The sequence below is a fragment of the Cornus florida genome, unplaced genomic scaffold (assembly GCF_030987335.1).
Source record: "Cornus florida cultivar Cherokee Brave unplaced genomic scaffold, ASM3098733v1 CherokeeBrave_3.0.0_Hap2_Chr06, whole genome shotgun sequence".
In the NCBI taxonomy this organism is placed as follows: Eukaryota; Viridiplantae; Streptophyta; class Magnoliopsida; order Cornales; family Cornaceae; genus Cornus; species Cornus florida.
Genome location: NW_026775576.1, coordinates 89,594,927 through 89,610,601, shown reverse-complemented (window position 1 = coordinate 89,610,601; position 15,675 = coordinate 89,594,927). Strand labels below are relative to the sequence as shown.

The following is a 15,675-nucleotide window of genomic DNA, read 5'->3' as shown; positions in this document are numbered from 1 at the left end:
TAATTCAATACTTTAAAGGAGGGCTTTTTAACACATTAATATAAATAACATTAGTATCAGCAATATCAGCAATATCTATTGTCCATTTCACCTTAACAAATTTAAACCAATCCAAATATGACTGTGCAGTAGAAATCATGAATAAAAATCACCGAAGTGCACAATATTTTCTGAGACCATTTTCAATGGCCTCTTAAATGGGCTCTCAAACTCAAAATATAGCATGTGGATGGAAAATAAGGCATTCCAATGGTCTCTCAAAAAATTTCTTATATTTTGAAATTCTCAAATGTATTCTCAAATATATCAGTTCTCAAATGGCCTCTCAAACTCAAAATATAGTAAGTGAATAAAAATAGGTGAGCTTTCTCAAAAGACCTTTCATATTTTGAAATTGTCAAAAGTTGCTAAAATAAAAATAAAACACTCCAATAGACTCTCAAAATATAAAATGGTTGTTGTGTCAAAAAATAGCATTTTCAATAAAGCATCATTGGAACAGAATTATAAAAATATAACATTTTTACGCTGTAGTTCCTTTCAAAATATAGATTTGACGTAGAAATATAGCACTTTGCATTGAAGATTCAATTGACAAATCTATAAGTTTATATCATAAGTCTTGCATAAAAGAAAATAACAATTAATGTCGTCTATTTCATATACCCAAAAACAAGAATTTGAGTCCATTTTGTTCTCCAGTTTTATTTTCCTTTAAAGGGACATTATCAAAGAGAGATTCTCAAATGTATTCTCAAATATAACAGTTCTCAAACTCAAAATATAGCAAGTGGATGAAAATAGGTGGGCTCTCTCAAATGACCTATTATATTTTGAGATTGTTAAAAGTTGTTAAAATGAAAATAAGACACTCTAATGGACTCTCAAAACATGGAATGATTGTTTTGTCAAAAAAATAAGTTATATTATTATTTAATATATTATATATTAAAATATATTTTTATCAAATAAAAAATAATGTACAATATTTAATATATTCTATATTAAAAATATATATTTTTATTAATATTTAATATGCAACTTAATATATAATACAAATAATATGAATTTTATTTAAAATAAATAGTATCTGTGTAGTACTAATAGTAAAAACGTTTATGCGCTACAGTGCCAAAAATATAAGAAACATCTTTTTATGTTTTTTTTTTCTTCACAAAAATAAAAACATTTTCAGTTATAGGAAAACAAAAATATATTATTGAATACAATATTTATTTTCGTCTTGCCTTTTTAAATTATGCACACATAATAATACTATATTTGACTGTGGACTTTTTGTGTGGACGTGAATAATTCAGAAGGCCCTCTCTGGCTTTTTCCGATGTATACGTTTAGGAGCTTTGTGAGTTCAGCTTCCCATTGCACAATTTGTAACTAATTCTTATGTTGAAAAACTCTCTCTCACACATGTCTGGAGGAAGGCTTGTAGTTTGTGTCACAGCCCTTGTACTTCTCATCCTTCAGCTACCTCAGATTAATTCAAAAGCTGTGTGTGAACCTTCTTCTTGTGGCAATATCCTTAACATAACCCACCCTTTCCGATTAAAAGGCGATCCACCCTCTTGCGGTGATACCAAGTATGAGCTGGTTTGTGAAAACAATCTTTCTACACTAGCTTTTTTCCATTCCAATAAATACTACGTCCAAGCTATCAACTATCACAACTTCACTATCCGTCTTGTCGATGCCCATATACTACTGCACAATAACCATAATTGCTCCTCCTTACCTCGTTACTCTTTTACCCAATACAATCTCAGCTTTCATGAACACCCCCCCTATACCATTTCTAGATACCCAAGGTACCCAGAGTCAGAGAACAGTATAACGAAGCCTATAATTTTTTTAAGTTGTCCGAATCCATTGGATTCTCCTCTCTACGTTGACTTATCTCCTTGTATGAATATTGGAGGAGGAGGAGGAGAACTCTTTGCTTCTTCCAACTCCTCTACAACTACAAGAAGGATGCATTCTTATGCTTATATTGGGCACCTAAAAGCATCAAGTGTGATGGAATTGTGCAGTATTGACCTTATTTTTATGACATCGTTGCCGGGGGTTAATGAAGTTCACGGAAACCTTTCATTTGCACAACTCCAGAGTGCCCTGCTTTATGGATTTGAGCTTTTCTGGTTTATGGATCAATGTGGGAACTGCACTCGAAGGGATTGCTACCTTGATCAAGACATGGAGCACTTATATTGCTCTACTCCCTATTACTCTGGTAAGACATGGAAATTCTTTTTTCTTTTTTTCTTCTAATTCACTATTTTCTTCACTTCAAAATTTTAACACCTAGTTCTACTTTTAAAGATAAAAACTTCCTACTTACACTAATTACCAAGTACGTCATACGTGTGTGCCTGTTGTAACCAAGGCCGGAGCTAGCAAGTGTATTCCGTCCCCTTATTTTTTCTCTCTTCCTTATTTCGTGTGTGTGTGTGTGTGTGTGTATTTTACTGAGTTTTTACAAAATTCACTTCCTGATTCGCAAAATTGTTAGTCTGAGACCACATTTTTACTCGACTAGACCCAAAAATCTCTTGCTCTCTCTCTATATATATATAACCCATGAACACAAATTTAAATACATAAACATTATTTTTATAAATGTATTTATCTCTCTTTTCTTGGATCCCAAATACATACAAATACATATGTACATGTACATATATTATTTGCATAACATTGCATCAATTTTTTTTCTTTTTTCTTTGTCCTAAAACTTGCTTCGTAGCAAACGGGGTAGGCTTTATCTAAATAGGTCGTAAAGTCACCTAATCAACTACCGTATGGCATGTCCTTACTTAAGCCTGTAATCGAAGGGGGTCGACCTCGCTAACCCTGAAGTGGGTCGATGGCCGAATCTTGCATTTTTTACCACGGACTCGAATACTTTACTTTTTACTTTAAACGGAAAGAAAATATCACTAAATCACAAGCCTTTTTTATTAGGAATTTTAACTAATTCTTATATATTCATGGCCCATGCGGACACTTCAACCATCCATCTTATACTTCGCAAAGTAAAAAAATACCACCGCTAAATGCCCTTGATAGATTCTTTGCATATATCTTATTATTATTATTATTGATATAAGAGAACCTTAACCATCCATCAATAGATTTATTTTAATTATTTTCTTGGGTGGACTAGTACATAGTTAGTACTCGTAGTTAAAACGATCAAAAATTCTCACAATTCTGACCAGATTATCTTATTTCAAATTTTCTTTTGAAATGAATAGTTTTTAATTATTTTTTATATTTTAGCTTAAGTTCTTATGTTAGTTAAAATTTATTTATTTATCAGGTTCAATATGCCCCGAAATAAAAACCCCCACTATATAGCTATTGTGACTTCTTTATATATATTCAGTACCAACTATTCTAGAAGCTTCATTTTGCCAACAAAATTTTTAATTACCCAAGGAAAAAAAAAAAAAACTATTATAGAAGCTCACACTTTACTGGAAAGGGTACAATTATACCCTCAGTTGTTGTCTCTCGTGAATTCATGTTTATTGCATTTCCTCACCTCCCTCATATATATCATGCATGAGGGGCCATTTAGAGCAGAAACGGATTCAGAAATTTTTGGAAAGAATGCAAAAGTGAATTTAGTAGGAGTATAATTTTTTTTTGTAATTTTAAAGGTGCTAAAGTGAAAATTTTATAGATATATAATTAAAAACAAAAATAAAAATAAAAATAATTCAGTCGGGGCAATTTCCCCAAGGCTGTGTCCTGACTTAGAGGTGTTGATTGCTTTTTCTTCTTGTGTTACTTCTCGCACTTTGTTGCATGCATGTGGTTGAAAACTACACTCTTCTTCTTCTTTTTTTTCCTCCTTTTTTTTTTTTTTTTTTCAAGGTAACGTTGAAAAATACTCTTGTTACTTTCTAATTGCTACATGCCATTATTGTTTATATATTGGTTCGTTTGCCGACATGTTATAATAAAAAAGAAAAATGTTGTTACAAGGGAATGTACATATATTTTTGTTTTGGATATTGTCAATTGGTGGTACCCAGCTCGTGAAATTTTGTTCTCTAAAAGTACACCGAAGTGGCTTAAAAAAGAAAAAAGAACACAAGGATATATATATTTTTTTCGAAAGTTACGGAAGGGGTTTTTTTTGCCATAACTAGATTCTTCTTATATGTGTGTTCTTTCTTCTGGACAATTTAGGTATGGATTCATCTTATAAATTTTTAGTTATTTTTTAAGATTATGTTATATTTGATCTTATTCATATATGTATTTTTTTTTTTTTTTTTTTTCTACACAATTTAGGTATTCGGTACAAGGTGCTTTACTGGACGAAAATCGGTAAGAATTCTTTCCCCAGCAAATCACATTTAATAGAGGTGCCTATTGTAATGGACCACCAAAATGAGATGGGTGTGAGTTTGTGACTTGACCTAAACTAATTCATGAAAACTCAAGCAAATCGTGTTTGGTAACATTTTCAGTTTTGATTTTTTTTTTTTTGTTTTGATTTTTCTTTAAAACCAGCAACAAAATATATTTGGTAACTCTATTTTGACTTTTTATATTTCAAAATTTTTAACTCTTTTCATATTTCCTTCACAATCTTAACTCTACAAATGTTTGAGACTTGATTTTCAGTTTTGGTTTGAAATACTGTTATTATATTATTTTTTCAAAATGAGAATTAGAAAATTATTATTTTATTATTTTATTAATTTTCACAATTAAAGAAAATTTATTTTATTATTTTTCAATTATACACAAATCGTTAATAAAATTATAAAATATATTTTATTATACTCGAATAGTAAAATTATAAATGTTATTTTTTCATTTTATTAATTTTCAATTATACTCAAATAGTAAATAAAATATTATTTTATTATGTTATTATTTTAAAATTATACTCAAATAGTAAATAAAATTAAAATATATATTTTATTATACTTGAATAGTAAATTTTAAAATATTATTTATTATTTTATTAATTTTCAATTATACTCGAATAGTAAATAAAATATTATTTTAATATTTTTCAATTATACTCAAATAGTAAAATAAAATTAAAAAATATATTTTATTATACTCAAATAGTAAAATTAAAAGTTCTATTTTATTATCTTTCAATTATACTTGATTAGTAAATAAAAGAGTCAATTTAAAAATAAAAAATTATCAAACATATTTTCTCTTTTCTCTTTTCAAAAATTCAACACCACCAGATTTACATTACCAAACATATTTAATTTTGACAACTCCACACCTTTTCAAAATTCGTCATTTTCACGGAAATGAAAGCAAAGTCAAAAATGAAAACAATGACTTTACCAAACAGGCCCTAAGATGTAGCAATTGGTTTTTAGTCACAAGGTACATTTGGCACAATTATTTTCAGTTTGTTTATATTCCTCACTTCTTTTTGCATGTTTGCTTGCTTTTTTTCTTTTTTTACTGCAGTGACCTATCTGGCGGCACATGTTATTGGTAAGAATATGCGTCTTTCAACACTTAAATATACATATATATAAAAACACACTTAGAGAAGAAAAAATGTGAAAAATATGTCTTGTATACAAAGAAACAAGGCAAATTATAGAATTTAAAAATGCCTGTAATGTAAAGCAGTCTCTTCTTCTGTGCAAAGAATAATAATGCAGCTATAAGTACGTCTGGTCATGATTATCTTGTACTATGCCTCCACAGGATTAAACATTGCAATGAGAATTTTATGTGGAATTCCATTCGGACTGACGGTCTTCATAAAAAAATTGCGAAGAAGGCATTTATCAATGTTCGATGATATTGAGGATTACTTACAAAATCAGAATAACCTCACTCCTATTAGATATTCTTACTCCCAAATTAAAAAGATGACCAATGATTTCAAGGACAAATTGGGTGAAGGTGGTTATGGTACGGTGTATGAAGGAAAGCTTAGAAGTGGCAGCCCTGTAGCAATCAAATTATTGAGTAAGCCTAAAGCTAATGGGCAGGAATTCATCAATGAAGTGGCTACCATTGGAAGAATTCACCATGTCAATGTGGTCCAACTTGTTGGATATTGTGCCGAAAGGTCTAAGCGCGCGCTTGTGTATGATTTCATGTCTAATGGATCTCTTGAGAAGTATATTTTTTCTAGAGAAGGAGAAACACCATCCTTGAGTTATGAGAAAATGTTCAAAGTTTCTATTGGAGTGGCACGTGGGATTGAATATCTACATCGGGGTTGTGACATTCAAATCTTACATTTTGACATCAAGCCTCACAACATTCTCCTTGATGAGAATTTCACTCCAAAAGTTTCTGATTTTGGGCTTGCAAAATTGTACCCAACAAAAGATAGCATTGTGTCTCTGACTGCGGCAAGAGGAACAATGGGTTACATGGCTCCAGAATTGTTCTATAAAAGCATCGGAGGTGTTTCATACAAAGCTGATGTGTATAGTTTTGGAATGTTGTTGCTGGAAATGACGGGAAGAAGGAAGAATTTGAATGCATTTGCCGATCATTCAAGCCAAGTTGACTTCCCTTCATGGGTATATGACCAAATTATTGAAGGAAAGGACATAGAAATAGGAGATGCCAATGAAGAGGAAAGGAAGGTTGTAGAAAGGATGATAATAGTGGGATTGTGGTGCATACAAATGAAGCCTAGCGATCGTCCTTCAATGACCAAAGTTGTGGAGATGCTGGAGGGAAATGGTGAACTCATGCAAATGCCTCCCAAGCCCTTTCTTTATCCAGAGGAGATGCCTGAAGATACTGGAATCAATACAGAGCATTCAATTCAATTGGGTGATTCTATTGATTCCATCACCTTAGATATAAGTGCTTGACCTGTGGCTGAACCACATGGAAATAAATGGGGCAGTTGCACCCCTATTGAACTGTTTGTTATTTTAATACTATATGTTTGTTATTTTATAATTGTGAACGTATTGTCTTCGAACTTTTCAACCCTTATATATATATATATATATATATATATATATATATGTGTCAAATTATCTCTTTTCTTTTCCAAATTATCTGCCCCCTCCTTTTCATGACCATAACCAAGCTCATCTACCTCTTCTATTTTAGCCAGCTTCTCTTTGGCTCCTAAGTCAGCTAATTCCAATTTTTAGCTAATATTATTTTTTTAACAAAATAAGATTCTTTTTTTTATTTTAGAAAAAGAGAAAAGTGAGAAAAAGTGAAGAATTTTGTTAACGGCAATAGATTGATTAAGAAAAGTATTTAACGTTTTCATTTTCAATAAATAAAAACATTTAACGTTATTCATAATGAAATTGAAAATTATAAATGTTTGGGAAAAAAACACTACAAACCAATATATAATTTCATTATTTGTCGTTTTGGAATATATATATATATATATATGTGTGGTAATTTTCACTGAAGTAAATTTCTAAGAAGTCTGTATTGTTATTAACTATTTACCAAAACTTTAATGTGTAACGAGGAAAACAGATTTTTTCATTCCTAAATTCTCTCATTAATGATCTTAATTGAAGGCTGTTGTTGTTTCTCCAACATGTAAAAAATAAATAGATGGAAAAAGAATTGTTTCACATCAAAAAATACCCCACACTTGAATTGTTTTTTTGTTTTATTATAGAGTTTGACTTGTCAACCAAAGACTTCTGGCCATATAATTGCTGGTCCCGCTAAACGTTATTGACTTGTCAACTATAAACTAATTTTAGTTGTTTTAAAACGCTTTTTAACTTTTGGTCCAGTCCATAGATTTGGAATTGGTAGCTATTTGTCAATGTCCATACCTGGACATCTTAATAGTTGACTCACCGTCTACATATTATGCCCAAAAAAATCTATAATGGCCTCAACCATTCATTACGAGGGATTCAGAAATAAAAGATGTATCAAATGATTGATATCTACAATAGATCAATGGATCAAAAGTAAGTGTGGATTTTACCTTAGATATTTCAAATTACATATACTTCATTTTTCAATTTATTTAAATTAAATTCTCTCCGTTTTAACTTTTCTCGCTCTAAAATTTAATCCTCCATATTTCAACATTTTTCACTCTAAAATTTATTTTAATTAAATTCTTCCTTTTTCATTTTTACTAAGTAGTCCGTATTTTTTAGATGATACATGAGGAATTATTTATTAGAAACCAATTAATTGGAAATCTTTTTCCAATTAAATTCTTCAATTTGGATAAATTATTCAATGTTTTACACATCTGATATGATCTTGATCTACACGGCACTACTTGAATTTCTTTGCCTATTTTAGTCAATGCCATTTATCACTTTGAACAAAGACTTGAGTCACTTGATAGCTATTTGCAGTGATTCATATAGTACTAATTGACTTGCTAATATAATGAAAATGAGCAGTGATATTCACACCGAATATTTGCAGTGAATTGTCTAATGCATGCAAATTTTTTAAATTTGAAATCAAAATTATTATAAAATCATTTTAATTACTTCATATAAACTTTTAAGAGATATAATATCACCACATGCACACCTACAATCAACTTGAAATAAGTCGACACCTAAGTCAATATTTTGAAGGATGGCTTTTTAACACATTAATATAATTAACATTATATTTGTAAAAAGTTTTTATTTGAAATCAAAATTTCCTCTCATTTTTAGCATCTTAAATTAAAGAGAGAGAAAATGGTGTAGAGAGAGAGAGAGAGAGAAAGAGAGGAGAAGCCTCTCACGGCTAAGGAAGAAGAAGGAGAAGGAATGCAGAATTTTTGCTAAACGTGCCCCTGATCACAAGCATAGTGTCACGGGCCTAGAGATTTGGCGCAGCGGCACGGCCCGTGCGGCACCAAGGCGTTGCTTCAGCTCGCGCAAGCGCCCTGGTCAGCCACCACGACCTGCCCTCCCAAGGATACATGCTGACTGGTTTCGGCCTGCCATGGCCTCGTCAGGGGAACGGCTCCAGCTCCCGACCAGTTTGTGCAGGGATGGCCAACTCCCTTCTTCATAGTCAAGTCCACGACCAGCGACAAGCACCTCGAACTGAACCGAGTCGACCTGCCTGAACTCTGAAGAGGTACCATCCTGTGCTCCTGCACGCCCCTTCCCTGGAACCATTCCCAGTCAAACTCTGCTCTTTGCCAACCAGCATGCGTGTCTTCCATCCTCCAAGCGTCTTAGGAATCACTTCGTGACAATAGTCCACCTTTGACTCACTAAATGATCGAATTGCCCCCTCATGCCTATATACTACAAATACACACCATTAACATGTAAAAACCACATATACCCTCACATAAATATTAAATACCATGTAAAACATTTAATTAGGTCCAAAAAATATTTTTCGGACACCCAAATACGAGAGTAGCACCCATCTGAGACCTCTCAACTCGAAAATTCGAAAAATAGCAAAATGATCAACAATGTATTTTTAAGAGTTCTGAACTCAAAAAAATACCTCAAACAACTCTCAAAACTCATACAGTACTCCCACAGTGTTAGACTGACAAAACGAGTTGACAAAATAAATAAATCCAAAAAAATTTGAAAAAACTTGAAAAAAAAATAAAAAATGAGAAACATTACAATACGAGTAATTAAAAGATCATACATTCACATGAGACACTGGTTTTTCAGAGAAGTGTGATTGTTTTTTCATGCTTTTACTTATTGTACTTGCTGCATGTTTTAATTTTACTTTCAAATGTATATATATACATATTATTGTTACTTGCTAATTGGATGTCATACATGTCATTATTATTCATGTGTTACTTGTATTTATCTCAGGGAATACGTGTGCCAAAAACCTAATTCTATTGTTTAGCTGTTATTTGTTATGAAAAAAGGATCAAATAGGAGTTTATGAAAATAAGAGAAAAATAATGACAAGAAAAATGAATAGGTACACACACAAACGAGACAAGAATTTACGTGATTCGGCTATACTTACATCCACGGGGAGAAGACAAAACAATATTTCACTATAGAAATAAAGAGATATAAGGCAAAGTGGCTCACACCCAAAACCCAATTACACCCAAAATCTCTCACTCTGATACTGATATTACAAACTCACAATTGATGATTTTGGATTTATCTGGAATGCATGATAGACATGGCTATTTATAGCCAAAGAAAGACAACTTATGCTTGATGATCAAGCATAAGCCTTACTGATCACACATGAGGCTGCTTGGTGACCACTCAAAAAACTTGGTAAATACACATACTTGAAGCCCAAGTTGATGGTGAAGTCATGGGTGATGTATGCTTGCTGAGTTGGCAATTTGATTTGAGCCACAATATTCTAACAAATCTCCACCTTAGCTAAAAAAAAATTCCGAATGAGCCACTGTATCTCTGCAAAACATACTGTCTTCTCCACAACACAAACTAATTGAGAATTTTAGTTAAGTTTGAGTCATGCTCAAACTTAACTCTCGGGCTCTCATTCTTCAACCCATGCATGTCTTGCGCAGCCATAAGCATACCTCCAGTATTTGTGTCAAACTCTAAATGTTTTCTCCAAAAGCAACCTCAAAAATTTCAAGTTTGACATCTCCTTCAACAACCTTCTCCAACCACCCACAAACCACCGGCTGGTAATGAAAAGTCATCTTCTCACCCTTGTAGAGAATAGGACGTCCTTAACTTTTCCTCGCATCTCTGTTGTGACCAACTACTTGCCTCCCACGCATCTTAATGGCACTCGAATGGACTATCTCATTGCCACCAAGATTATTGCAAGTCAATATCACACCTGTCCTCATAGGTCTGCCTCCTTGTAAGGATTGCTGCAATTTCGGTTGCCATTTGAAAACGGATTTCATTCTCCCACCATGTTATGTAGTCCCCTCACAGCCCTTTTGAGAACTAGGATCGTCACTCCTCTTTCTAACTCTTCTTTTGTCAAGACCTGAACGCAGATTTCTGCTAGCTGTAGAAGTCCCTGTAGAAGTTCCACCTGTTACTGTATTCCCTTGGAGAAGATACAAAATTTTCACCTTGGTGCCCTGTAGCACCACAAGAGAATCCATCACGACCATCATTACTCCACCTTCTGTTACAACCTTGTAACCTTTGGTGTCTAGCACACCTACTGAAATAAGATTCATCTTCAGATCTGGTACATGTCGCACATCTGACAATGTTCTCACCAACCCATTGTGCGTCTTGATCTTGACTGTTCCAATTTCCAAAATTTTGAAAGCTTTCTTGTCCGCCGTCAAAATCGAACCACCTTTCACCTCTTTCTAGGAAGAAAAAGAATCCCTATTGGGACACATATGAACTGAACAACCAGAATCAAGAATCCAACTGTCATTAAATGACATACCAGAACACAAGTTTGTCATCCTCCATATTAATAGCGTCTTTTCCATAGAGCAGTGTGGTAACAAAATGCTTATAGGAAGGAGGCAAATAACACAACAAAATAAGAGCTTGATCCTCATCATCAATTTTAATATCAGTATTTTTCAAATCCATAATAATATAATTGAAATTATCAATATGCTCCTTAAGAGGCATACCTTCCTTCATACGAAGGGTGTAGAGTCTCTGTTTCAGGTAAAGTCTGTTGGTGAGAGATTTCGTCATATACAGATTCTCCAATTTCAGCCACAACTTTGCCGCCGTGTCTTCATCAATAATTTCACGCAGCACCTCATCAGTTAGATTCAGAATAATCGCACTACGCGCCTTTTCATCGACCTCATCCTTGTCTTCATCGGACATAGTTGTTGGCAACTTGTCCTTCCCGAACAACACCTTCTTTAGACCTTGCTGAGTTAGCAGGGCCTGCATCTTAATACGCCAAATACTGAAGCTAATTTTGCCATCAAAATTTCCAATCTCGTATCTGGTCGACATCTCAAAAAACTTCCCAAAAAATTACTCGGTGAATAGTACTGTATTTGTGAACAGTGCCCGAATAGTATATGTGAACAGTACCGTACGTGTGAACAATATTTATACATAATATACACGAACCCGAGCTATGATACCAGTTTGTTATGAAAAAAGGATAGAATAGGAGTTTATGAGAACAAGAGAAAAATAATGACAAGAAAAATGAATAGGCACACACACAAACGAGACAAGAATTTACGTTGTTCGGTTATGCCTACATTCACGGGGAGAAGACAGGACAATATTCCACTATAGAAATAAAGAGATATAAGGCAAAGTGGCTCACACCCAAAACCCAATTACACCCAAAATCTCTCACTCTAATACTGATATTACAAACTCACAATTGATGATTTTGGATGATCTGGAATGCATGATAGACATGGCTATTTATAGCCAATGAAAGATAACTTATGCTTGATGATCAAGCATAAGCCTTACTGATCACACATGGGGCTGCTTGGTGACCACTCAAAAACTTGGTGAATACACATACTTGAAGCCCAAGTTAATAGTGAAGTCATGGGTGATGTATGCTTGCTGAGTTGGCAATTTGATTTGAGCCACAATATTCTAACAATATTATTATTTCTACAAAGAAAGATTTTTTTATTTTAGAAAAAGAAAAAGAATGATAAAAAGTGAAGAATTTTGTTAACATCAATAGATTGTTCGAGAAAAAACATTTAACATTATATATATATATATATATATATATATATATATATATATATATATTTAAAAAATTTACATTATTCATAATTAATTTTAAAATTATAAATGTATTGAATAGAAGTACTACAAGTCAATATTTAAACTTTATTATTTGTTGTTTTGATCAAAAAATTATTTATTATTGATTAATAGTACATGGTGGCTTTTACTAAAGTAAATTTCTAGCTAGGTATTGTACTTAACTATTACCAAATGCTGTATTATTATTATTATTATTATTATTATTATTATTATTATTATTATTATTATTATTATTATTATTATCATTATTTATTATTTTTGGTAAGTAACCAACTGCTTTGTATTGTGTAACGAGCAAAACAGATTTCGTCATTGTACACACAAATTTTGTAAGTCTGCAATAGAAACAAAATATGGAGCAAATAATATAATTTTATTAATAAATAAAGATGGGGTACAATCCTCTGTAATATTCTTTACAAAAGAAAGAATTGGTCCTCTGATTAAATCTCCTTTTTTTGTTGGTTGGTTGGATCCAAAGGCTGCACAAGCTTGATCTTGAATCACCGTGGAATTTGATGAAGAACGGCACGTCTTTGACTGTACTTGTTGTTGATCACCGTGGAATTTGATGAAGAACGGCACGATTTGATGTGCTTGGTGTTCTTCGCTTTTGGATTTGGGGATGAGAGTTTCTGTATTTCTCTCTGGAATTCTAGATTTCTGAATTCTGAATTTGTGTACCCCTTCCTTCTTCCTCCAGGCCTCTATTTATAGGCTTCTTGGATTAATAGGATGATGAAACGTGTCATCTCTTGATAAGGATAAAATTATAACTGGGCCGGGCCGGTTATATTGTAATAATTATCCTTAAAAATAATTATTCCAAATATATTTTATTTAAGAATAATTATTCTTTTTATTTAACCATCTGGGCTGGGCTAATTAAATAATTTAAGTCGACCAAGTGTGGGCCAATTAAAAAACTTAATCAAATATTAGGCCCATATTTAATGGGTCCATTTATCCAAATCAAAGTCCACTAAAATTTTAGTGTCTACAAATTGCCCCCACTTCGAGTCCCAAGCTTAACAAGACTTGTCTCCTTTTTCAAGTGGGACTTGAAGTATACAACTTCCCTTTTATTTTTATGTTTTTTTATTTATTTATTTTTTTGCCTTTCCAATCCCACTTCGAAAATTTTACTTACAAATCCCTTGCCTATATATATATATCACCCAACTCATAGGATTTTGACATCAATTTCAATCAGCTCTGAAGGACTTGTAAGATCGCAGCCTCTGAAGATTGTGTGGGATTGCGACATCTGCTTAAACACCTATGGTATGACTGTTCTTTCTTTTCTTTTCTTTTCTTTTTTTCCTCCTGCATGCTTCCTGTGTTCACGGGCACGAATCACTGTTCTCGAGCTCAAAATCCGATCTTCGCCGTTCAGATTTTAACTCATTGAGTCATGAATCTCTCCTCCAAATTTCAGCTCGATCGGACCACGGACGAAGCGGGATCGGACGTTTGATCAAACCTGGGTAGAATAGAAAAACCTGCGTTTTTATACCAAAACCCGGTTACTGTTCATGGGCACGAATCACTGTTCCCGAGCTCATAATCCAATCTTCACTATTCAGATTATGCGTTACTGAGTTGTGAATCTCTCCTTTAAATTTCAGCTCGATCGGACCACGGACGAAGCGGGATCGGACGTTTGATCAAATCTGGGTAGAATAGAAAAAACCTGTGTTTTTCTACCAAAACCCGGTTACTGTTCATGGGCACGAATTACTGTTCCCGAGCTCAAAATCCGATCTTCACCGTTCAGATTGTGCTTTACTGAGTCGTGAACCTTTCCTTCAAATTTCAGCTTGATCGGACCACGGACGAAGCGGGATCGGACGTTTGATCAAACCTGGGCAGAGTGAAAAAAACCTGCGTTTTTCTTCTCTTTGTTCTTTTACTTGCGACTAACCTCTCTCTCTTTTTATACTAACTTCCTTAGGGTTTTCTTTTCCCTAAAGGCTGGGCTTTGGGCTTTTAATAAAACCCACTTGGGCTTTCCTCCATATAAAAGGAAATAAACCCATCAAAGAGATCAATTTTTTTTTTTTTTTTTTTTTTTTTCTTCTCCACGTTTGCTGGAGATCATTTTTTTTTTTTTTTTTTTACGCTTGTTGGAGAACTAATTTTTTTTTTTTTTTTTTCAGGACTTGATTGAATATAACAACTTAATTACACCAACCGTATCAGAAATTGAAATCTTCCTCCTTCACAACATTGATTGAGCTTCAAAATTTGTGTATTATTCCATTATGGTGGCATTCAAGTGTTTTATGAAGCAAAAGGTGACTATCTTAGAGAGCGAAAATTGTCGAAGAAGCCAAGGAACCACATTAAGCATATTCGATTCACTTCTCGATCGCGATGCCATTTATATGCCTGATCCCGAGAATAAACATTATTCTTCTCATTGGACACGCATTCAAATGCCTGATCCCGACAATGAACAATGTTCTTCTCATTGGACACGCAAGGCTACAGACGACCTTACCAACCTTAGTCTTGATCAGATTAATGAAGAATCCATTGAACTTGATATTAAATTATCGACTTCATTGGATATGCAAAGCCACTTCTTCCTTTCAGTATTCAATTGCCTGATCTGACACTGAACACTGTTCTTCTATTTGGACACGCATTCGAATGCCTGATCCCGACAATGAACATTGTTCTTCTCATTGGACACGTATTCGAATGCCTGATCCCAACAATGAACATTGTTCTTCTCATTGGACACGAATTCGAATGCCTGATCCCGACAATGAACAATGTTCTTCTCATTGGACACGCAAAGCTACTAACGACCTCACGAACTTTGGTCTTGATTAGATTAATGAAGAATCTATTGTCTCAGAAGCCTTGATCTTAAATTCTCCACTTCATGATAGCATAATTGAGGAAAACCAGTTTTCTCTCTTGGGTCTCAACATTCAAGCGAAGAAAGTATCATGGAGTATTCCCTGTACACCTTCTGCTGAATTGCCACACACCGAATTAT

At 33.3% G+C, this 15,675-nt stretch overlaps 1 protein-coding gene across 2 annotated transcripts; it reads left to right on the top strand.

The window, feature by feature from the left end:
* Positions 1-1,363: 1,363 nt before the first annotated feature.
* LOC132312741 (rust resistance kinase Lr10-like) lies at positions 1,364-7,004 on the top strand. Of its 2 annotated transcripts, XM_059811233.1 has the most exons (4): positions 1,364-2,245; positions 4,318-4,353; positions 5,473-5,499; positions 5,719-7,004. In XM_059811233.1, exons 1-4 carry the CDS (start codon positions 1,405-1,407, stop codon positions 6,849-6,851), a joined length of 2,037 nt encoding a protein of 678 aa, XP_059667216.1. In that variant the 5' UTR covers positions 1,364-1,404; the 3' UTR covers positions 6,852-7,004. The 2 variants fall into 2 exon arrangements, with proteins under 2 accessions (XP_059667216.1, XP_059667217.1); XM_059811234.1 differs by lacking the exon at positions 5,473-5,499.
* The last annotated feature ends 8,671 nt before the right edge of the window (positions 7,005-15,675 follow it).